At 41.4% G+C, this 24,338-nt stretch overlaps 1 protein-coding gene across 2 annotated transcripts in view; it reads right to left on the bottom strand.

Moving 5' to 3' along the window:
• Positions 1–391: 391 nt before the first annotated feature.
• The window catches only part of igsf9a (immunoglobulin superfamily, member 9a), a 65,821-nt gene continuing 41,874 nt past the window's right edge, over positions 392–24,338 (bottom strand). For both annotated transcript variants that reach the window (XM_083983578.1, XM_083983579.1), the window contains 11 exons: positions 24,105–24,221; positions 22,851–23,001; positions 22,464–22,575; positions 19,974–20,164; positions 17,060–17,277; positions 16,588–16,672; positions 14,595–14,765; positions 14,171–14,207; positions 11,561–13,855; positions 10,624–10,697; positions 392–8,856 (listed from right to left, as the gene is read on the bottom strand). In XM_083983578.1, the coding sequence (XP_083839704.1) occupies positions 8,693–8,856; positions 10,624–10,697; positions 11,561–13,855; positions 14,171–14,207; positions 14,595–14,765; positions 16,588–16,672; positions 17,060–17,277; positions 19,974–20,164; positions 22,464–22,575; positions 22,851–23,001; positions 24,105–24,221 (3,615 nt within the window). In that variant the 3' untranslated portion in view covers positions 392–8,692. The remainder of the gene's footprint in view (positions 8,857–10,623; positions 10,698–11,560; positions 13,856–14,170; positions 14,208–14,594; positions 14,766–16,587; positions 16,673–17,059; positions 17,278–19,973; positions 20,165–22,463; positions 22,576–22,850; positions 23,002–24,104; positions 24,222–24,338) is intronic.

Genomic DNA, 24,338 nt, shown 5'->3' with positions numbered 1-24,338 from the left:
ATAGTCCTGGTTTCCTTCTCTGAAAACTTTCAAAGTCAAATCCATAGTTTCTGCACCATGTATTTCTATTTGTTTTACAGTTTGGAAATTAACTTTGATGATACATTTCTATGCCACAGAGCACCTGCAGTCTCCCAAAAATAGCTCGGTTTTTCAAAGGGTTTAGATCAACACATTTACATTGATTTAGAAAGTATTTGTGTATGCAAAACCCTTAAAATGAGCGGCGGGGAATACCAATCAGTTTAGGTATTCACATTACTTCTTTGGTGCAGGAGAGTGCGATCAATGCCTGTGAGCACCCTTCATCTGGTGTCTCATAAACACTGTAATCGCAAAAAACATGTGAAGAGACTGAAGTAGGAAAATCTGGATGCTGAGTACAGTTTTATTTATCAAAATATGACAAAAAATAAGTACATACAGTATTTCTCTTATAATTATGATTTATGTTGGGAAAACAAGGTCATTGTGAGGAGGCAGTGAAGGATCAAAGCGATTTACAAATATATCATCTCACTGTGCACTGTGAGATTTATATTAATTGTTTCAATAAAGGGACACAAAACATAATAAAGGCTAATGAGCTAACAACATCAGAAATCAAACTCACACATACATCGAACAATTAATGTTACAAAATATAACTTGAAAACTGGACCAACATTGGAAAACTGCTGTTATTCATCCTGACATAAGGTAGAGTCACACCTACAAAAAACTAATAAAACAAAATAAACAGAATCACATCAGTCCTCATTAATGTATTTTTCATCTTGACAACCCCTTTTGTGTCATTGTTGTTTTGTTGTTATTGATGTACATTGTATTAAACTCACAGAAATGACAACAAAGCAAATGCATAATGTTAGAATAATTTACAAAAGCAAACAATATTCATAAATAAATGCTTGACATTAATCATATGAATCTGTATATATATCTGTATAACAATATAAAATGCATGTATTGCCCATATTTCCTTATTAAAAATCAGCATAATAAACCTAGAGCTATTTCATGCAATGAAAAGAGCTAATTGAAAATTGAATATATTTGTCTAAAATCAAAATCCTGAAAAGTGTTTCTTAATGTCAACAGGCGCTGTATAAAATTGAGCTCAATTATCTTTTTGTGCGAGTGGAGTCTCAAGGACACACACTAAAACCATCCATTATAATAAAGGTCATCAATTCTGGAGGAACATGCTTTGGAATCATTGAGAGAAGAAGAAACCCTAACTGCTAGGTTACCACCCGTCGGATAACAAGAACACAGATGTTTTTCAAAAACTCAGTCTCTTGGGCAAATGCCTAATTAAAGTGAAATAGGGGTGAAGAAAGATTCTGCTGTACTATAAAACCACAACAGAAGAAATGTCACTCCCCCCTCCTCCGATGCCATTATTCCGCTCTCTGCTGGGAGGCATTCATAGAAGTAATTAACTTCATTGACATGTTGTGAATTCCCGCCTCTGAGACTGAATTGTGGATGTTTAGATAAACTGATTGAAAAACTCACATTAAGGTTTCAATCTTTAAATTATCCACATCCAACCATACTTCTGCAATAATATTGCTGATAATCGTTCTAATTTTACACTTGGCGGGAGATAATAGCTGCGCCACTTACACTCGGCAACAAGCGTAACCTGCCATCCTTATTTTTTGTCATGCAAAGAAAAAAAGAAAAAATAGTTCATGCTTTAACCCTCTTGAGGATGGAAAACACAGAAACAATTAACAATGTCTGTCAGGTTAAATGAAACATTAACAACTGCATTGCAGTGGAACACTGTATGTCACGCCACTGCAGATAGAAAACTATCTTGAGCACAATAATGAAAAAGTCCTCAGGTTGTTTAATCCCATATATAGGGCCCTGATATGAAGTGGTAAACATGTCATATTATTTGCTTCTTTATACATCCAGCAGTTGAATATATCTCATATGTTCTCCATATATTTATTTTTTTCCTCTTTTGGTCTCTCTACCAACTCCTGGGGGGAATATCAGGCTCAAACAATGCTCCACTACTGTATGTTCATGGGTTACTTACTAACTGTGCCTCTGTGCTGTCTGGTACAGAGCAGGAAATGGGCAATTGGTTCTTAGAGCTTTTTAGTGAAAAACAGCTGCCTGCTGCGAACAATGCTATAAGAACAGTGACAATGAACCTAAGCAGTAAATGTTCAGACCTGACAGCCAAACAACAAGCAGAAAACTCACTACACATCTCTATAAAGCTGAGGGCACCTGCAGAGCCAGGTGATAACTCTCGGCTGGATCAGCACATCCTTTACGTTGCCAAACATTTTCAAATATCATGCTCCATTTTTTATGCTCATTACAGTCAGCACTTTCAAACAACAGCCATTCAGTGTTTTTACATTCTGTTACTAACAAACAACACTATTGTCAGCCGATGAGTCTGCCATCAATATTCAAAATTGCTTTCCACTTAGTGCTAATGTAAATTCAAAGTTGCTCACGGCTGCTGCTTCACATTAAAAGCTGCTAAATCACAGGCTTTTATTGTGAAAGAGATTCACTTTTCCTTTCAAGTACTATAGAAAGTAACAGAACAAGGTCTTTGTATGGAAAATTGCTTTGCATGACATACGATCTGAGTTGGAAACAATAATAATAGACTTGTGACTTAAGAGCATCGGTCACAAGTCTTCATACATTATAACAAGGAAACCAGAGGACGGGGTCAAAACCTTTTCAGAGCAAGAGTTTCCTTTAGCGCACACACAACGCTGACAGCCAGTAGAGACACAATCTGTAGTGATACGTGCTCTGGTCATAACATGTGATGAGGCACTTCAAGCACACCTACTGTACAAGTAGCCCTAAGGTTAATTAACACCAAACAGTCACATCTTCAGAACTGTCATGAAATGGTAGAAATACAAATTACTTACCATCTTGTGTTTTGAGCTTCGACCTTGCTGCTGAAGCACCTGGGCTACTTGGATATTCTCATTAATGCTTCCAATGTTTGCTCTCAGCATGGTGGAGGACTCTATTCCACAGTCAGACACAAGAAATACGTGTTTGTTTCTCCCTGTAATCTCTGTCAAAGTGATATAAAAGTCTAAATAAATTGGAATTGCAGGAGGATTAATAAAGATGACTGTGACATTACATCTGATCATTTTCTCAGGATGGGGCTCATCCAGTGCTGTGGTACTCATACCATTAGTATAATTGGAGGCTGGTTAAGATGTAAGACAAGTACATTTTATCATTCAATGAAGTCAGCTGCCCACTCGGTGTCAAAAGAGCAGAACGAAGCCGTATATCTGTGCACCATCACAGATTGTACCTCAGGTTTACACAGTGTAAAAGGAGCTGAATGAGGAGAGTGTCTATTGTTGCCATGAAAAACTGGCAGACAATGTTTGTCTACGTCTACAAATATATCAAGCAGTAAATACATCCAATTTTTCCAACAGTTAAGTAAACAGTTGAGGGGTCGATTCATTGTTATACATTAATGAGTTGATATAATTGAGCAGGAGAGCAGCACAATGGAATAAGTTTGTTATTTACATTGTTATTTTGAAGGCTCCAAAAACCCATTTTCTAACAATGAGCAATGACACACTACACTACACCGCACTATTTTCTTTCCAAGGTAAAACTGTTTCGGTCATTTCGCTTGAGAGGTCCCTGGTTTTCTTTTTTTCTCTCTGCTCTTTTTGCTGCTTTAAAGTGGGCGGGGCTCAGTTCAAAAACTATCATGTCAAAGACTCGTGCCAATCAGGATTGAGCGTCATTTCAACCATTATCTCATTGGGCTTTTTTGGTTTTCTGTCAGTTTTACTCAATTCTAATGAAACATGCATTTTAGTCATAAATGTTTAATGTAGAAAAATACTTGATTTGATGATTTGAAGACTGTTATCAGGACATTTACAAATTTGGATGTTACAGAATCAAAAAAGTGAGATCTGGTTTATTAAAACATCAATCACCTTAATCAACATGTCTGATCTCTAACATTTTGTGGAGGGATTTCTGGGCAAAACCAGCTGCTTAGTTTAATGTTTTCTCCATTTTTCCTGGACTTTTCATGAATACATTTTTCAAACTATTAGAGTTGGAAAGAAGCATAGGCTACTGAGCTGGGCATTTCCTTCTTGCAGTAGAAAACTTTTGAATATGCCTGGAGATACAGAAGAATTAAAAAGTGCAATCCATCTAAAGAGGCCTGCGACAGTAAAACATAAAAATGAAAATGACGAGCCTTACAGCTGCTGCGTGCTGTATAGAAACTTACCCCGTGGAAGTTTTGTTTGCCATATCAATATGCTGAATGTTCAAATTATATAAATACTTTTAACGTACAGAGAGAACACTCAGGGGAAGGTTTTCTGCTGACATTCACTCATGTAGAGGCGCCACTTACTCATTTATTCTGATGAGTTTGGAACTATATACGGTCCTCAGGTATGAGCCCCATATGGTCCGCAATTTGCACGTGACATTTCCCTTCATAAGACCTTGATTAGTTTCTAGCTTTGAGAGTCACTTCCTGGCATTTGCAAATAATTCATTCGCTGCTTAATGGGCATAATAAAAGTGTGCTTGCTTTAAAGCTAATCCCCCTAAGTACACACAATAACTGAAAAAGGTAGCAGTATAACAATCATCTTTATGAGCCCTCTCTGTTGTCCACACCTCTTTGTGAACAGGTTTACCCAGTGATGTGTTATTTCACTGCGCTGCTGTGGTTTATCCACATTTCTACTCCGTCAATGTTGTGTTTTTTACTTTCTGCAGGAACATTTCATAAGTGAATCCTCAAGAGCATTGAACATACAATATAGAGTAGTTCCCCCAAGAATTCTCTTGTTTGGGTTTTAACCCTGACTGTCAAAAGCAGGTAGAAATATTCCTTTAAAAGTATTTCATCCAGTATATAAAAACAAAATTTTCACCTACTTTTGTGTGTTTGGTTTACTGTAAGCACAATATTTAGATTGAGTGGAAGAAACATAGGCAAAAAAGTAGTGCTGACTACAAATCCCCAGAGCAGCACATAGGGTTTGATCATTCATAGACTGAAGGTACAATACGTGTAGACCCGAAAATGAAAATGTTCTACAGAAGTGAAACATTGATTTGCAGTAAATGTGGCCTCTATGAGGGAATTTCAATTATAGGATGGAAACCCCACAATGCTCCGCTTCACTGTGGAGTTCTGAGTTAATTATCTGGTTGACTAATGTGAAGGCCTTGAGCTAGAGCAGCAAGCAAAACCTATTTTTTCCCTTTCTTCCATTGTTCATGAAGAAAAGAGAGCATGAGGAGTAAGCATGTTCCTCACAGCGGTTTTAGTGCCTCGCTGGCAGATTTGTGCTCAGGTTCACTGGGTTGATCCACTAGAACTAACAGGAACCATCTCAACCTGCACTGGGATGCAGAGCTTAGTGAAAATCAATGCTTTCAGTGGGTCCAATTTTCTATTGTCAATATGGAGGAAATACAGTGGCTTCAGAAACCTCTTCTCTTCTTCCCTTCTCTCTCTTCTCTCTTATGGATTTAATTTCAAATAGAGTAAATTTCTGTTTTGGCCCATCAGTCCACACTTAAAAAAAGAAGAACAATTTTTGCCTTTCCTTTACTTAAGTAACCTGAATTGATGACGTAGTTTGTTTACTGTACTGTATATTGGGTCCCACAATTCACACTGTATATAAACACAAAAATCAAACCAAACGTCCAACAAACTCTCTGTGATATCATTGTGCTGATAGATCAGGGAAAAGGTATAAAAGTGTATCTAAAGCTTGAGTCTCCCAAGAGCAAATCAGTACCAAACTTTAGCAATCAGGAAAGAATGGTCTTGAACTTGGGTGACTAAGAACCCAGTGGCCTCAGAAGTGCTCTTCAGAGAGAAAAGAACCTGCCAGAAGGACAACCATCTCAGAGGCACACAATAAATCAGGCCTTTATGATGAAGTGGCAGTAAAAGAGTCTGTGGTGAAGCATGATGGTGGCAGGATCACGCTGAGGACCGGGGATTAGTTGGTTCAGTCAGGAAGACTAGCTTCGCACCTTATTGATTGACATTTCTCTCTCTGTCTCTCATTCAACTTCTTGTAATGAACTGACAACAGGTGTTTTCATTCAGATTTTTGCCACAATCCTAAATATTAAATTATGTTCTCCTCTCTTCTGCTATCGGCTGTCATTTCCCTCCTGGGGTTACAGCAATAATACACAACCCCCCTGGGGTTGCAGCAATTGGAAGAGAGTGTATGAAGTGTATGAATCCCCTTTTCAAATATAATGACATCACGACAGGCTCCAAACACCAAAGACTCTAATCTCTCCCTTTTCATCTCTTGTTTTGCACACGGCAAGAAGCTGATCCAGTGACTCAGAATGAAGTCTCTCCTCATTATACTGAATTAAGGGTCTAACTACTTTCGGAAATGATTGTTTTGATTTTTAATAAATTGGTGCACATTTATTAAGACATGCGTTCACATTGTTGTCATGAGCACTGAGTGAAAAATGATGGGGGTAAATGTCAATTTCATCCATTTACAGTACAATTAAATGCCTTTCTGAAGCCACTATAAACCACATGTAATTATCAAATATCTCTGGATGTAATGAGCTGTGTCCCACTGCGATGCCTTACAACAAAACAAAACCCTTCACACACACAAGTGCCCAGTCAAACCAGACAGCAAAAAAAATTAATTTGTGCTTCCTCGTCAAAATAGCTCGCTGGTGGAAGCTCGGTTCACTAACAGTGACATGGCTGTGGCTGGTTTTTATTTGTGGCAAAGACTAGAAAATCTCTTTTCGTTCAGTAGAGCAGGGTTATACCGTGGGGGTCACAAGTGAAACTAATGACCCCTATTTTTAAATATACAGGATGATATTGTGGCAGAGTAGGTCACTCACTTACACCGATGTGTTGTCAACAGGCTGTTTTTGTCATTTCAGGAGCAAATATCTAGTTAATGGTATGACAGCCCCTGTAGAGTGTGACAGCCAGTATTATTTCTCTCTCCCCTCTCTGGCAACCTTTAGTTCGCTATTGTATGAGAGAAAAAACAACTGCCCTGGGTGAGTGGTGCAACATAGGTAATGGGATGGCTTCTTCCATTTTGGATTCTCTTACTCTTTCCTTTCTCCCAAAGGTCAGGACTGTCAGGAGAGTTTGCAAATAGTCAACAGCACAAATTTGCAATTCACTAAGATTTAAAGCTACGTGTCTATGGGATTGATCCTAGAAATGAGTCAAATCGCCATTTTATGCAGAACATTTACATGCTACATTATAATTTAGTTGCCATGAAGCATTCGTGCCTCTTTACAGTACCTATATCACTCTGATTGATTTACCAGGCCTCTCATATTTAACAGTTTCAGCATGTAAATGGCGACGGTGCTTTTAACATGATGGACGCTGGTGATTACATTAATCCACATATAACATGAATCACATGTGAGTGAATCCATCACAGGGATCCCACTGAAAAAAATGATTCTGCTCTGACTGTTTACTCGTATAAATAGTGATATGACAGAGCACTCACCATTTGACAATTTGACAATAATGTTGAATTATTACGCAGCAGCCCTCTGTGGATGTGTTGACATACCCTTCAAAAAGGGAACCCATTTACCCACTCAAGTGGTGACACATAAAAGCACCAATGTTAACTCCAAGTATCTTTTCAGTGACAGTGTAAGGATGAAACAGGTTGCTGGGAGAGAGAGAAAAAAAAAGGCTGTAATCATTCAACAAACTGACCCTTGGTCTGTTCCAGTCAAAATAAAGAAATAAAAGCTAAATTTCCCCTCATGCCAACACACAATAAACAAGGACAAGCCCGACAAGTTAACTTGACCCTCTTCAATTATCAAACGTAATTAGAGGTCCTGCTCCACTGAACAAGGAGACGGCCTGGAGAGGAAACTTGGGCTTTTATCCAGACTGAGTAGATGTTTGCATTCCAAAAAACTTCACAGTATTTCAAGGACAAAAAAAAAAAAAAAAAGCAGTTAATGATCTCTTTGGGGAAATTACACTTTGAGGACTAGTATTACACTAAAGCAAAGCAGCAACAGTGTGGCAAAAATAGCTTTTATATTCTATCTATCTTCTTTATTTATTGGCATTTCATAAACATCTCTTTTGTTAAAACTCAGTGGTGATTGATGGTATTGAAAAACGTAATCATCCAAAGCATAAACCAGTCACTTGATGATGGCTGAGATTGTTTTGTTCCTTGTGTGGCCACTGAGTCGTCCCTGGATGATGAATGCATCTTAACCACCAGAAAATGTGTTGAAACCCATCAGCAGGGGAAATGATTTGAAATTGGCAGATTGGTGGACTGTTTCCAAAGAAATGTCTAACAGTGTGGTGGTGGTGATGATGATGGGTCAGAATGCAAAGAAAACTTTTTAAAGCTCTACTGTACATGGGGGCCCTCCATTATTTTTACTTAGACCCTTATTGCTTGATCTCTTCATAGAGAATATGCCAAAAAAAGTCTTCTTCTGCACTTCTTCTCTCTGTTTTTTCACTTTGAAAAAGAAAATTCAATCGATCAGATGAAAGCTCACTTTCTGCTACATGCAACTTTTGTCGCCTTGTGATGCGAATCAATAAGTGAGAGGACACACCAGTGAGATGAGCCGAAGGCTGGTGCTGTCAGAACAGCACAGTGTCTGGTTCTGGCTCAGCAGAGCAGCTGCTTTGATGCCCTGGGAGCAAAGACAGCTGAGTACAATTTTTCAGTGCCTTAGTGGAGCACTGCATGCTCGGGAGGCTCCAGCACGGAGCGGGCTTCGGTAGATTCAATGAAGGAAGCAGGCCTGTAGGTGAAAAAAAAGGCACATGTGAAATTATATTTGACTTTTTCTGATATTTTACCACAGATGTTATTTCATTAAATGTCTACGCCCCGCTGGTTTTGTCCCCTCCATCCTGAACTCCCACGGATATGCACCGCACAGGTTAAGAGCAGGATATCAAATATTGGCTTGCGAAGGCAGGCTAACTTGGATGTCTTTTTTCTTAAATTGTTGCTGAAATTACAGGAACAAATGTCACCCTAGATCAGTCTAAAATTGCTAAGTGTTCCAGTAATAGCCTGTTAAACGTTGCTCTTTGCCAGTCATACTAAGCAACCACTGCAAGCTACTGAATAGAAGCCTGCATGCAGTTCCTAAATGAACATTTAAAAATGTTCGCAGGATACATAAACCCCACTAGTTAAAACGTACATTTGTATCAATACTTTTCAAGCAAACTGTTTCAAGACACCAAGGCGACTACGTTCTGTGCAGTGTCCAGGGACTCCGATTTTCTCCTAAAGCAGAGTATGTGTTGTCTCTGCTGCTCATTGTGATGCGTCAGCAGAGTTTTTACGGCTTAACATCGCTCACTGGTCCAACACAAACCTTGCAGCTGCTATAGCTTTTTTTTGCCAAATATAGTACTGAAGTAATGGGTGACGAATATCAATATTGAGATGGTGGTGACTTCATTTTATTGTAATGTTTTTACACAGTGACAGTCTGCTAAGAGAAAAGGTCAACAAAACTCTAAGGCTTTAAGAAGGAAGACTTTGTAGTGCTGCTTTTGTTTTTTTAACCATAACCACAGTCATTCAATGCACCATATTATCACCCTGGTGATGATGATGGTCACCTGACCTTGACAAGTTTTAAAACCTTTGTGTTTTCTTGAACTAGAGTTGTCATGTCATGAAACAGAATTATTTTTCACATGGGATTTGTAACGGTTTTGAAGGATGAAAGGTTTTTGGGGACTAGTAAATGCTTCAAAAAACAGTTGCAAGCAACATGATATATTCATTTTATTTTGAAGGACTTGTTGAAATCATAAGAGATAAACTTTTAATGAGATTTTTTATCAAGGTTAAAAACAAAGTCGACATTTTGTCTGGTCTAAACTGAGCTGAAGTGATTTCGGCAGGCCACGATTAAACCAGAAATAAAACATAGATTTTTCTTATGATTTTTTTTCTTATGAATAACAAAAAGAAAAACTAAAACATCTTACAGTCTTTAAAACCGTAGAGCTACAACACTGTAATGTTTAAATCAATACGTTTGACTTATTCATGGCCCATAGTTCCTGAGACCACTAGTGGTGAATATGGGGCTAACACTGCGAGTCCTCCTTATGTAATTGATGGCAGCTCATGGCGGTGGATACTTTGTGAATGGTTTACACAAGATTATAGAAATAAATTATGCTCAAGAACGTAGTTGTTACTTATAAGCTCTTTGCAAACCAGTGGATATTGTTAATTAAACTCATATCTGCTCGATCTGCAAGCCCATTAGAGGTTTTTCCTTTTTCACAGACTACAATGTCCCTTCATGAGTTGATGCCACATCCCTGTCCAGTGACCTGCAGTGTCCCATTAGACAGCATGGCATCTCAGCGGGTTAAACTTGTCTACTGAACTGAAGAAACCATTTGGACACAGCAATCAGCCATTTAGCTTTGACTCTGGTTGTCACATTATCCCAATAAGTGATTCCTAACAGACAAATGGTTTAACCAGTGTTTTGGACCAAAATAAAAACGAAAAAATAAAAAATCCTCACCATCACGGTCTCCAGGCTGTGAATAGATATCAGCAGCGTCCCACTCATAATTCTCATCAACAGAGGCCTTTCTCCTGGAGAGGTCACAAAACATCACTTAGTACCAAATACAGACAGGGTTTATAGATTAATGTACACAAACACATGCTCATTAACAACTGCAAATGGCAAAGCTCTCCCAATAAGCTATACAGTACATCAAATCCATTAGGCACTTTTTTTCCTCTAAAACATTTAGCTTTTATTCTTATGAATAAACATTTACATTTTTGCTTCATACTTTGTTTAAAAAAAAAAAAAGCTGCCGGGGGTTTGCTTGCGCATATTTCATTTAACATCCTACCAAGGCATTAATATATAAACGTAATATTTCAAATGAATTAATTGCTTTTCATATTGTTTTTAACACTGCTCACACTACATATTACCACATTACCACAGTGTGATATACAAACAATTACATTGTTGTACCTCATTGCACTTGGACCCTATGGGTTGCACAATGTATTTATTATTTGTGTTGTTATTATGCTGGATTATTATGCTGGACTGTGATGGCTCTATCTCAATTTCATTGTTGCAGGTGACAATGACAATAAAGTATTGAACTGAATTGAGAATTGAAACAAGTTGGACACCTGTGCACTTAAAAAATACAGGTTTTGCGAAAATATAGTTCTGAAGATGACGCTGAAGAAGAAGCCTTTTTAAGGAATCTTGCAACATTAGAAATCTGTCCAACATGAGTATGTGAAAGATAATAGGACTCCGGAAATGCCATTTTCTTTATTCCCAACGATAAATTATATTGGATAATGTATATTAGGCTCACTTTGAAAGCCTTGTATCGACCACACAGGGTCATTTTACACTACAAATGCAGGGCACATTTTCTTCTATAAAACATAATTTCACTTCTTCATTATGTCCTTAATACCTTTGGCAGGGGTCCATTTGGTGACTGTGCTTGTCCTCTGAGCTCCCCTGGCTCTCCTCTATAGTCTCAGGTGAGCTGTCCAGAGTTGGGGAAAGGTGACACAAAGACAGGCGTCCATTAGCCGGCTCCATGCTGCCTCGGCCGCTGCTGGCGTAACTGCTGTAGCTGCTCCCGGACTCCAGCACCCCCCTGTATCCACCTGCTTCCACTTCCACTAGCTCTTGTTCGATGTTGTTGGGGGGCAAGCATCTGGTTGCTTCCTTCATGGCCTCCAAGTATCGCTCTGCTTCTTTCATGGCGGTGTTTTGAGAGACGGATGCCTCCATTTTTGGCTTGTAGTGGTTAGGCACGTCAACGTTTGCTACGGCCCTCTCCGGACTGCACCTTGCAGATGGAAGGGCCGCAGTAGGAGGTGAGGAGGAGGGAGCTCGGATAGCAGCAGGAGAATCTGCAGGAGACTTGGAGATCCTCGTGGTGGGAAGGCTCTGCGGCTCCCAGAACACAGCGTCCGGACGACGGGGTGATGCGAGGGAGCAGTTCTCCTGGGAGAGAGAGTCTATCCACGCATCAGGGGTAAGGAAACTGCTCTCTTTCCGTCTCCTCGAGTCCAGGCTCCGACTTCGCTGCTTAGAGTCCCAGAGGTGATGGCCTTTGGTCGCAGCTCCCCAGGGGTTCGGTTCCCGAGGTTGCGGAGAAGCACGTGTCCTGACGGTGTGGTCCACTGACGCGGGACGCCGGCTGTTAAAGCTCGTGCTCCTCCTCACGTCTTCAAACCTGCCTCTGTGACTCAGCGGGCGCCCGTGTTGCACGTGCGAGGCGATTCTGTGGTGCAGCATCGGCTCCGTCGGCCGATTCGCACACATCTCTGATTCTGGCTCATCCACGCTCATCTCCATCTCCACACACACGGCCTCATCAGAGGGTCTAGGGAATGAAGCCTCCGCTTGCGAAGAGTCTGGCACCGCATCCAGAACTGAATTAGAGCTTTCTGTGTATTTATTACCACGGAAAGTCAACGTTGAAAGGCTGCCATGACTAAGACTGCTCTGTCCCCGTGCCTCAGAGCATGAATCATTCGTTTGCATTCCTAAGACTGTGGATTGTGGTGAATTATTATAACCCTCTGCTGTTGCCTCTGTCCTTTCATGTCCTTGTTTTAAGGAGAGATGTGGGACTATTAATGTGTCTTTGGAAAAACTGCCGTATTCATCAGATCGGTAGGGGGTCGGGTTGGCGGACGACGTGGCGAGATGACGGTCGTCAGAGTTAAAATAAGATAGACTCGCGGGTGAAGACGCATCAAAACGAGACCCGATTGAGGTCAGAGCGGGAGGGGCAGCGAGAGGACGGGCTTCCCAGTGGACAGAGGTTGAAGAGAAAGGACTTGGGGATAAACCAAAGCTGGTCTTACTGCCCTGGGTATATCTGTGTGGTAATGTGCTGCTTTTATACTCCCAGACAAACTCATTATCGTCCTCCCTCCCCTCTAAATCCGGCTGCTCCGTCTCCATTTGCCTCACGGAGCCTCTTTCCAGCGTGTACCTCTGGAGCTCCCTCTCCAGTTCCTCCCTCTCCTGAGCCAGCATCAGGCAGCGACTCAGGTTCCCCCTCTCCCGCTCGTGCTCCATCTGGAGCACCAGGGCGCTGGCGGTCGTGGAAGGTTGGCCGAGGCTAGATCGGATATGCGGGAGCACCGGGAAGGTGGGAGTCCGCGCCGGTTGCAGACGAGGAATCGTGGCCAGACTGCTGTTTGAGCACAGACTGCTGAGGTCGGGAAAGGCACATTGCTTTTGATCTAAGATGTAAGGATAGGGACTGTGGTGAGGCATTTCACAGATTTGGCTTGTGGAGTCGACGTCCATTGGTCTGCAAGGAGGGAGATCAACGGAGAGAACGAACGGCGGCTGTTTCCTGTCCTCCGCACCAGAGTGCAGCGACGCCGACCGTCGCACTCTCGCAGGTTGGTCGTACCTTCCGCTTTTCTTGCTGTGAACGCTCAGTGTGTCGTTTCCATATGGTGGAAGTGTGAAGCGGCCATCCGGCCCTCTGGAGATCAACTCAATTGAAGGAGAAGTGGGAAAAGAAGTCGTCCTAGTGAGGCGGCCTCTGCTGTAGTTGGATAGAAGGGACTTCCGCCGCTGATGGTGGTTGTCAGCGCTACAGGAAGAACAGTCTGTCTGTGAGGAGGAGGAGGTGGTGGTGGTGGTGGAAGAGGAGGTGGTGGGATAGAGGGAGCTGGCTGGGAGTAAGCTTTTCTTCAACACACTGTCTGGACTGCCGGTGCCTGAAGTCTTTCTGTGTGTGTGTGAGAGAGAGAGAGAGAGAGAGAAGGTGGGGGAGGAGGGTTGGAAGAGAAACCCAAGGTGCAAGAGGAAGAAAAATAGAGAGAATAAGATTGAGTGAGAGCGAAAGAGGGGGCGGCAGAGATGTTGACAGGAAGAGACCAAAACAGCAGCAGCAGCAGCAACAACAACAACAACACATGAAGATGAGGATGAAAAAAAGAAACAAGTGTGGTGCTGGCATTTTCAGCGTATATTAGTTTGTATGGGAAGCAGCGCGAAAAGGTCAATGGGAGGTATTATAATGAAATGATAAAGGGGTACTTACATTGATGGGGAGCATTTATAGATGGCTGAAGGGGGCTCTGGAAGGGAGGGAGAGGGGCAAGATGGTATCTGACTCATTAGGATACAACCACACTGACCAAGAAGTAAAAACATAATCAACCCCAATAAGAGCCCATTAAAGGGCCCAAGGCACCCAGGCTTGTCCAAAAAGTTAATTACACTTACATTTATCAGCCCCTAATGAGAAATTACCCTAATTAGCAAGTAATGTAAATGACATCAATAACTTTTACAACTGAATGGATGAGCAGGGGACAAGAGGAGCGCCAAATCCATGCAGTGGGGTATGATTTATATAATGGATTGAAAGTGCCTTCAATATTTTATTGAATAAATGATGATATTCATGATGCAGTTCATCAAAGTGAGTGTCTGCTGAGTCTCTGGAGTGAGGGGCATTTTACCATCTTTCTTCCTCCTGCGACGCTGGTCCCTCTTGTGGCTGATGACACAGGCGGCCCCCAGCAGCAAGACCAGTGCCAAGCACATGAAGCCCACCCCGCCCAGCACGCCGGCCAGTAATGGCTCCGGGACGAACTCCAGGAGTCGGGATGTGCTGGGGTAGATCTCCATCCCTGTGATGTCATTTCATCAGTGATATATGTTCGTATTAAAAAAAAAAGCAAAAAAAGCAAAGGGTGAGCTAAGTGAGATAGTAGAGTCAGCAATAAACATAAAAAACTACAAATAATGTAGAAAAAGAAACACATGCTTGAGAATCACAGGATAAAACACATGACAGTAAAATAAAGTTAAAAAATACAATATATAATAATAATATCGAACTCTACTTGTCTGTGTAATTATTATCTTCATTTTTTTTCAAAAATAAGGAAGAAATGTCAAAATTGTCTGTAAGAGATCATATATACGTATGTTTATCATTTTAATACATTTATATTTAATGTCTGATCAAAATTTTAAATTCTATTTATTTATTATTTATTATGATTTTAAAAATCATTTCATTTCATTTTTGTTGTACAAGTATCTGATCATGCTGTCTGACCTTCACTTCATGCATATTTCATGCCATTTGCATCAGAGTGTTACAATTACAATAACTACAATTCACATTACAAAGAAAGAAACTCATAAATAATTGCTGTGAGGTTTTGGCGTTAGCAGTTCTAAGTGGATCTAATCTCCTCTCCACATCCCTGTGATGATCATTATCTCCCTATCATAACCTTGTTTTGTTTTGCAACATGTTCCGCAAGACGTCCAGCTGATTATCAGCAGGGCTACGTTCAACAGTGTGTATCAGATTGTTGGGACAGCCCTCGGGTAACAGCACTGTGTGTGTCGATTTCCATATCTGATTAACATTCATGTCACATTCGCATAAGAATCAGAAAAGACCAGTATAAATTCTATCGCTAACTCTTTTGAGAAGTTATTAGTGGAGCTATTTCTATCACTCCGGCTTCTAATGGACAGTGTTCCCCGGGGCCCTGCTCTAATTTTGGTTTAACGCTGGGAACAGAGGGACGGGGGAAGAAAGAGAGAGAGAGAGAGAGAGAGAGAGAGAGAGAGAGAGAGAGAGAGAGAGAGAGAGAGAGAGAGAGAGAGAGAGAGAGAGAGAGAGAGAGAGAGAGAGAGAGAGAGAGAGAGAGAGAGAGAGAGAGAGAAGTTAGAAAAGCAGACTGAGGCCCAATTCCAATCCGACCCCTCACGGACTCACTGACTTAGAGGCGCGTTCACGGGAAGTCCGTGAGTGTGTGAGGGCTGTTCCATTGTCAGATCATCAAGTCAGTGAGTCAGTGAATGAGCCCTTACTGCCCCCTTACCGTAAGTCAGCACCGATGCTGACTTTGGGTAGGGGAATTACCCACAGTTCATAGCGTTGTGAAGTCAAACCATAACACATGGGATGCCGTCGGAACGCAAGTGTTAAAAAAAAAAGAAATTAACACAAGTAGTCAGAGAGAGCTCCGCCAGTCTCTTTATTGTTAATGGACAGGAGCCAAAAAAAAAAGGAATAAATAAAAAGAAAAGAAGTTTACTGTCAGTATTAACGTGCAGTTTGTGATTATTGATGATGATTTGATCAGATCTGATCCAGGAATATTTTGTTTTGAGTCCGCCTCCCTCGCACACCTTGTGCGTATTGAAAGTACAGTAAATTTATCGGTCCAAGGGCGGAGTTAAAAACATTTTGTTGTCAAGGTAACGTGTCGTGAGAGTGGGTAAGTGCTGTTCCATTCATGTTTACAGCATCTGGACCCTCACAGACTCTCACACTCTGTCACTTAGAGCTGACGTCACTTTAGTCAGTGAGGGTTCAGGGCTTGAGTCTTTAGGGAACGGATTGGAATTGGGGGTGAGAGGAGGATGGGTTGAAACAGAGGGTGGGGCGAGAATGCGAAGGGGGCAAGGTTGCTCTTGAACACCTACCCACGGTGGAGACATTGACTGATGGACCGGGCTCGCTCAGCAACTCCCCGCGACGAGATAGCAGCCGCAGCTCGTACACACAGTCCTGCGACCAGCATACACACACACACACAAACACACACACACACACACACACAAACACACACGCACACATACAGAGTAGGGAGGACAGAGGAAGAAGCCACACTTTGTCAACACAGGACTGTGTCTGCAATGCTAATGAAGTTGATTTGAATTTGAGTAGCCCTATATAGGGGAGAAAAGGGAAGGATGAAAGGAGCAGAGAGAAGAAAAGGCAGCGCACACAGATTGAAAGACGACAGAAAAGTGATGGCTGCCATGTAGTGTGCATAACTGAGAAGTGTACATGGAGGTGTAGCCTAGATAAAAAAAAAAAGAAAAATCTCCAAGGCATTCAACAAGCATCACGGACTGATTAGTCTCAGAGGGAGCCGTGCGGCTGGCTTGTTACCTTGTGCAGACCCGGAACGACTATCTCGCTACTGTTGGCACTGATGTCCTCCACCAAATCAAACCACTCCCCTTGCTGGGTGCGGGACTGAAGAACAAAGCTTGTGATGGGAGGGTGATGAGCTTCAGGAAGCGACCATTGCAGAACAACTCCTGCTGAGGCCTGATTAGCTGACAGCGATGCAGGAGGCTTCAGTTTACTTCTCCTCAGAGCAGGATCTGAAGCAGAGGGATGGGGGAAAAAAAAAAAAAACAGAAAGACCTTCAGTGGATCAGCCAGTTGCGTTCTGGCGGAAAAATTAAATTACAGTGGAGGAAATTGCTTCTGTCACAGATGTTCAACCTTGAGAATGGGAGGGAATAAAGACTATTGCAGTACAGTATACAGCTCACTGTCCAGTTAAAACTCAACAGTAATGTTTACCATTAACATTTGGCCACAATAATCACATTATGAAAATGTAATACTGACACACTGGAGTAACAGCATCATCATCATTTCTTTGGCACATCATTTGAATTCACAAACCTCTTTCTGGGCCATTAAACTAATGAGCTTGAAGAATAGATGGTGACTGTTTACGCATAAATGTTAAATTGGGAGATTCCAACTGCTAAAATTGACCTGGTGATTTACAACACAAACCTCTGAGAAGGAGAATCTGACACTTTATTGTTGTTGTTTTTTTTTTAAGCTCTTATCCAGCAAGGGTTGCATCATCAAAAAGTATTTTCACGACCTCTCGAATGTCTCTGAGATGTCTACTCTCTGTTCAGAACAGTAAAACATTCCCAAAGGGCAAAAAAGCAAACATTTAACTCACACACTCACACATTTCCACTGCTCTGACCTGCCACGGGCAAAGGCAGAACAATGCACTGTACATTCAGGTAAAAAGAAAAGTTGCACAGTGGGAAGAGCGTGAGGCTGTGTTGCGATTGAAAATTTCATCCTAGCAAAAAAACTGTTGACATGTTACACCATCATGAAAATACATTTGAGGATTAAACTAACTGCTGGACAAGAGGTTAAATAAGCCTAAGTGTCTCCAGTCACTCTAGCAACTCTCTGTGGCTGCGCTTAGGTGGTGGTTGGAGCTGCTTGATGTATAATCAATGGATCATCAAAGTTTTGTCAGTTCTTCCAGACAGGACCAACATTTCTTGTTGAGAGATTTCATTTTGGACCAAATATGTGAAGTGAATGACTGACAGTTTAATATTACCATCCCACACAGCAACATCGCTGGAGGTTTATGCAGGAATCAAAGGTTACCGAAGGTTCAGAGTCGGATTAACGCAAAGGAAAACTAGGCACATGCCTATAGGGGGCCCAGACAGATGGGACCAAAAACAAAACTAATAACCTTTTATCTGAGTACAGACGTTGGCTTGGACCTCACATACTGTATTTAAAACACAACAGCAAAGCAGCTTGGCATTTGGATTGGTGAGAAGATATCCTACAAAAACCATCCATCAAATACGGTGCGAGAACTTCAGCCAAAGTCCGGCTTTTTTCTTCCATTCTAACTCCTGAATCTCACTGGAAACTTATCAGTTTTACATTCTGGTGATATCTTGTATAAGCTTGTTTGGACCACAGCTCCAAACCCTGCTGATACTATCTACCACACTGCTCTCAGGTTCATTATCGGTGATGCTTTAAACACTCATCATTATATCCTGTATAAAAAGGTTGTCTGGTTCTCTCTCTCTTTCTCTCTGAGAAGCCTGATTTGCATACACATTTGTTTACAAGGTCTTTACTGGAAAGCCACCTTCATATATTACTCCCATGCTGGTGTGCTTCAGTGGACCACATCACACCAGGACTAATGACTGGCTTATGCGCCACGTCCCTCGAGTTCACACTGAGCTCGAAAGAGCTGCATTTGGCTTCTCTGCACCATCCACCTAGAACTCGCCCCTTTAAACATTAATTTGTTGGTACCTTCTGTATTTTAATCATCCCAAATGTTTACAGAAATTCTCAAAATCTGGAGAAGTTTGATTTTAATCATGCTAACGGTGCGTATCATTTGGTCACCTGCCAGTGACATGTGCATGTATCAGTGTCCTGGTTGCCTGTCAGAAGCTCAAAATGTACTTGTATCCAGTTTTAATACTCTGTGCACCTTTTTTTTCCCTAAACGTTACATTTTAGCCAGGTGAAGGATTAACTGGGGTTATTGGACAAGTGGATCGAAAGTTATTAAAGAAAAAATCCACGTAAATGTTAGACAGCTCATCCTGTGTCCAAGAGAGTTGAAGAATCACTGATTTTCAACATGAAGAAGAACACGTGGAAAATTCAGTTGCAGGTGAAGCAAACAAAAAAGAAAACACAGAAATTCCTTAAAAACACTAAAGGAATCCAAAACAGTGAAGAAGGTCAAGGCACAGAGGAAGACTTCCATTATCCCGTGCTATTTCATGACGCCACCCAACAGAATTTACTTCGAGCCTATTGTGTGTTTCAATCCATAATCTCAAACTCGTTGACTGTGTCTGTTTTAAAAGATTTCTAAATTAATTTTATAGTTTAATTGAAACAATTTTACTATTTACATTGTATTAACTTGTTTGTCATTGCTCTGTGTCATTTTGTACTATTTTGTATCCATGCTGTATCCTTTGATAACAACACATATACGTTTTGTTTTGACCTTTGGGCAAGTTACTTGTGGAAATAACTTTAACTAACCACTGCTGATATAATCTGCTTCTGGCAATATTCATCACTGATGAAAAAGAAGTTCAGCACCAGCCAACAGATGAAAAGCCTGCTAGCTGAATGTTTTATACAAGACTGAGGAAAAACACAAAATTTGATAATAGTTGTTTTTTAACCCCCCTCTGGATCGCAGTTACTATTTTGCAAATGCGCAACCAAAACCAAGGATGGTACTGACCCAGGGTCCGTGCAGTGGCGATCTCACTGAAGGGTCCTGTGCCCATTTTGTTGTGTGACAGGACACTGAACTGGTAGTCGGTGGCAGGAGACAGGCCTGTCACCTGCAGGCTGGTGCCAGAGGACTGAGGCACAGGCACAGAGTACCAGTCCTGCTTCCCATCATTATCACTTGCTGAAATCTTCTTCACCCTGCAGAGGGAGAGAGACCGAGAAAAAGAGAAGTGAGAACAAAAGAGTGGCGGGGAATTCTGGGAGTCTGGTTTTATGAAACATGACAGAAAAGTAGGTTTCATTAATCATTCATACTCATCATCATCTCCAGATCTTGTGGCAGAGACACTGATGTATCCCTGCTATTGCAACTCCAATTATGGTGAGGTTCATGCTCCTATTGAAGCTGTGGTTCTATACATCCACTTTATACAGAGAATTACATTATGATGGCTCTGGCTCAGTAGAAAAAGGGTATGTTCTTTATAAGGAAACAATCAAGACAGAATATGTCATGCTGCAGTTAACTGTTTGGTCCCCCTCATTCGCACAATGTAATTTGAATGAAGCATGAACACTGTATGTTATCGTGGTGCTTAAAGCAGGTTATATTTATAAGGCGAAATACAAGAGCAGACTTCACTTTCTGAGAAAAAAAAGTATTTTTTTGTCTATTCTGCTCTTTAACAATTCATTTTTCAAGTATGTGGTGTGAAGATTTACCCATAAAGCTTTCACAGCTGTAAAACAAAAAACTGTGACTGTTAAAAATTTCATTTGCAGAACGCCACAATGTCCTTACAAGACCTATCTGCAATCGTTATTAGCCTGCAGTTGAAATATCAGTAGGAAAACATTCACTCTGCTTCCCGCTGAAGTTCACACAGCACAGTGAAAAGCAAAAAGTGTTGATTTTTTTTTTGTCTCTCATAACAGAGAGCGTCTATTCACTTCTTAATCTTCGGCCGTAACGTGTCGGGTTGTCAGAGCGACGAGTAGCTGAGGCTTCAGAAGGTTTGTTTATACTGTTATTCAGATCTATTTTTATATATTTTTTTGATGTAATTTATATTTATTTTCGATCCTGCTCCTTGCTGGAGTGATGACCCAGTTCCCTCTCAGGGATTAAGATAGCTCATCTCACATTCATCTGATGTAGCACTCCTAGGTTACAATGTGATTAAGACGAGCATTAGGAGAAGTTTTCTGTATGCCATCACTTGCATTCTTTGACATCAGGAAAACATTACATCTCAGAATAGTCTTATTAAAGGGATAGTTCACCCTAGAATGATATTTCGCTCATTATCTACTCACCCTCATGTTGACTAAGGGCTGGAAGAAGTTTCGGAGCCCACCGTCCCTTCTCTGAGTTACAGGGGGTCTTAGCGTAGCAGTGCATTTCAATGCCATGGTAGCAAAGGGACACCAGAGCTCTTCGTAAAAAAAACACACACAAAAAAACATCCAAATACCTCCATGATGCTCGTATGTAATGTCCGTCTTGTGCTGAAGCCCCAAATTGCGGAATTGTCCCGAAAAAAATTAAATAAGTCCACATTCCAAGCATGTTTGTAGCATTAGCTCCCAGTGTTGTTGTCCGGTCTTCCGCTGCCAGCGCGCATGCGCAACGTTCGCACTGAGACTCGAGTCGGTCTCAGTGCTCTCATGTGCTCTTGCGCATGCGCGCTGGCAGCGGAAGACCGGACAACAACACTGGGAGCTAATGCTACAAACATGCTTGGAATGTGGACTTATTTAATTTTTTTCGGGACAATTCCGCAATTTGGGGCTTCAGCACAAGACGGACATTACATACGAGCATCATGGAGGTATTTGGATGTTTTTTTGTGTGTGTTTTTTTTACGAAGAGCTCTGGTGTCCCTTTGCTACCATGGCATTGAAATGCACTGCTACGCTAAGACCCCCTGTAACTCAGAGAAGGGACGGTGGGCTCCGAAACTTCTTCCAGCCCTTAGTCAACATGAGGGTGAGTAGATAATGAGCGAAATATCATTCTAGGGTGAACTATCCCTTTAAGTGAATCCTAGCATTTCTATTTGACTAAACTCCTTTTTAAGACATTCCATGCATTATAATAGCTATTACACTGCACTGTTTTGAAAGGGTAATACAATTTTAATCGTATACTTCTGGGTCATTTTTATCCAGCTGGCCGTAGTTTTACATTCCTTTTACTCTGTCTAGCCCTCTCTTTTTAATTCATCACAGGCGTATCTAAAGCACCATGTGTAAAAGCCCTGATTCACAAGAAACAAATGTATTACGTCCTGTTTTGCCAGTAACCTCCCATTGCTGCTAGCATGGCCACTGCATTATGAAGCTATGCTCTGCAGCAGCGTTTTTTATTGTAGCTGCCAAGAAGTGATAACAGATAAATGAATTCCTCATCCTCGAGATCAATAGAGTAATACCAGCGTTGTCGATGGCTGCCATGGTTACAGCCCGAGAAGAAAGTGGGAGGCTTTACACCCACCAAACTGAAAATGTCTGTGCTGATCCTCCATCAAAGCCTGCCTCCCAGGATAAGTTGGCCTGCTTCACCCCTGGAGAGACGGACAGAGAGGTAGCCGCATGGGGACTGGTTCCTGTAATGGAGGGAATGGAGAGGAGTTGATGGAAATCAGCCAGCACTTCAACTACCTGATACCACTAAAGTTTAGAGGCCATCTCTGGATGTGCCACATTTATCCGTTGGAGGCGGAGTGGAGGCACAGGCATCCGTCCTGTGCTGTGCTGCTGTAATAGGGGTTTACAGTATTACAAAATAAAAAAAATGTGGATTGGTCACGTAATAGCAGAACACGCTTTCTACATTACGGCGGGTGCCCTTCAGATAGGAACCCTCCTGTTTTGTACTCACCGAGGACAAATACATTCGTGATGGCCTTGACAGAGGCTACGCGGTTAGCAACGCTGCACTCCCACGCCCCCTGGTGGTCCTTGGTGAGGGGCTGCAGCAGCAGAGAGCCGTTGGGTTCTATGGAGTAAGAAATGCGGCGGGCCAGGTCGACCTGCCAAAAACACGCAAAGACCGTCAACAGACTAAACTAAAGTAACTAAAGTCTCCACATCTATATGCAGCTCTATGAAATAATCAAAAGGTCTTAAAATTGATCTCTTATCCACCAAGTTCAAATAAATGCACACATCTCAAGATTTAACTGGGGATAACTCAGCGGTTTAACCAGCCAATCAGAAATCAAAAGTGAGCCAATACAAATGAGGGGTCATGATTCATTTATGCATTAAAATGTTTTTTCATTATAGTAAAATTATCATTATGAAATTATACCTGACAGTGCAGTGACAGTGACTTATACAGTGCAGTCTTAATGTATTAGAACAGTGTCATATTTTTGATCCTGCACTAAGTACATCTCCACACTTTAAGCTTTACACAGCCACCTTGTTATACTATCAGCTGATCTGGTCCATAGGCTGGTGGTGTGTGTTTGAATGCATGTTTTACTTGCTTAAGGGAGGACATTCAGGCTGAGATTGTCTGTCTGCCTGTTACAGTATTGACATGTAGCAGTAACTTCTCACCGATATCTATATATGGAGGAAAATCATCCAGTGCACTGACCTCCATGGACTGAAAGATCAGACTTCTGATAAGTACACTGCTCAGAGTGCTTGAATATCTAACGATTTTGTCTGCTTTACTTCTGATCTGATCCTCGCTGCAAAGAGAGCCAACGCTCTGTTGCAACAGGTTGTGTGCACAGGATGTAGCAGTGTAAATTGATGAATGAATGAAGTTAGACCACAACCACTCTATAAACTAAACTATCAAACACCTCCTTCAAGATAGCAACCAATTAGCTAACAGCTAAAATGCTGTGTCCACTAACTGGATTAAAATTCAAAAAGGTTTTTGTTTATTCTGCCTTAAGGTGTTTACAAGTGGATAAATTCTGCAGAATCATAGTTATTTGCATATTACCAGAGAGATGTATTATTGTTCTTGCTAATTGCTAATGCATGTTTGTGTTTTATACCACAGCCACTGTGAGTTCAGTTTGAAATTTGCCTCTTGTGATGTGAACTTCAACAGAAGCAGCTTATCTTTCGAAACAAAATGAATAACGTGTAGCTACTGGGTTATACCTACCTTGCTCCAGGTCACTTTAATAGTTGGATCGTCATTTCCTTGACAGGGAACGAGCAGGGTCCTTCCAGCCTCCTGCGTGTACTGCTTCTCTGGAGTGATGCTGAATGTTGGGGGGTCCTGCGAATTGCCAAAACAATATAGCTGAATCAAGGAGATTTCAGCAATGCCAACAATGGATTTTAAGACTGGATTACTGCCGCTTTGGACAAGATTATCTTAATAACAAAAGGATTA

This window comes from Trachurus trachurus (assembly GCF_905171665.1).
Source record: "Trachurus trachurus genome assembly, chromosome: 12".
Lineage (NCBI taxonomy): Eukaryota > Metazoa > Chordata > Actinopteri > Carangiformes > Carangidae > Trachurus > Trachurus trachurus.
The sequence above is the reverse complement of the archived record's forward strand: the minus strand, read 5'-3'. Positions and strand labels throughout refer to the sequence as shown.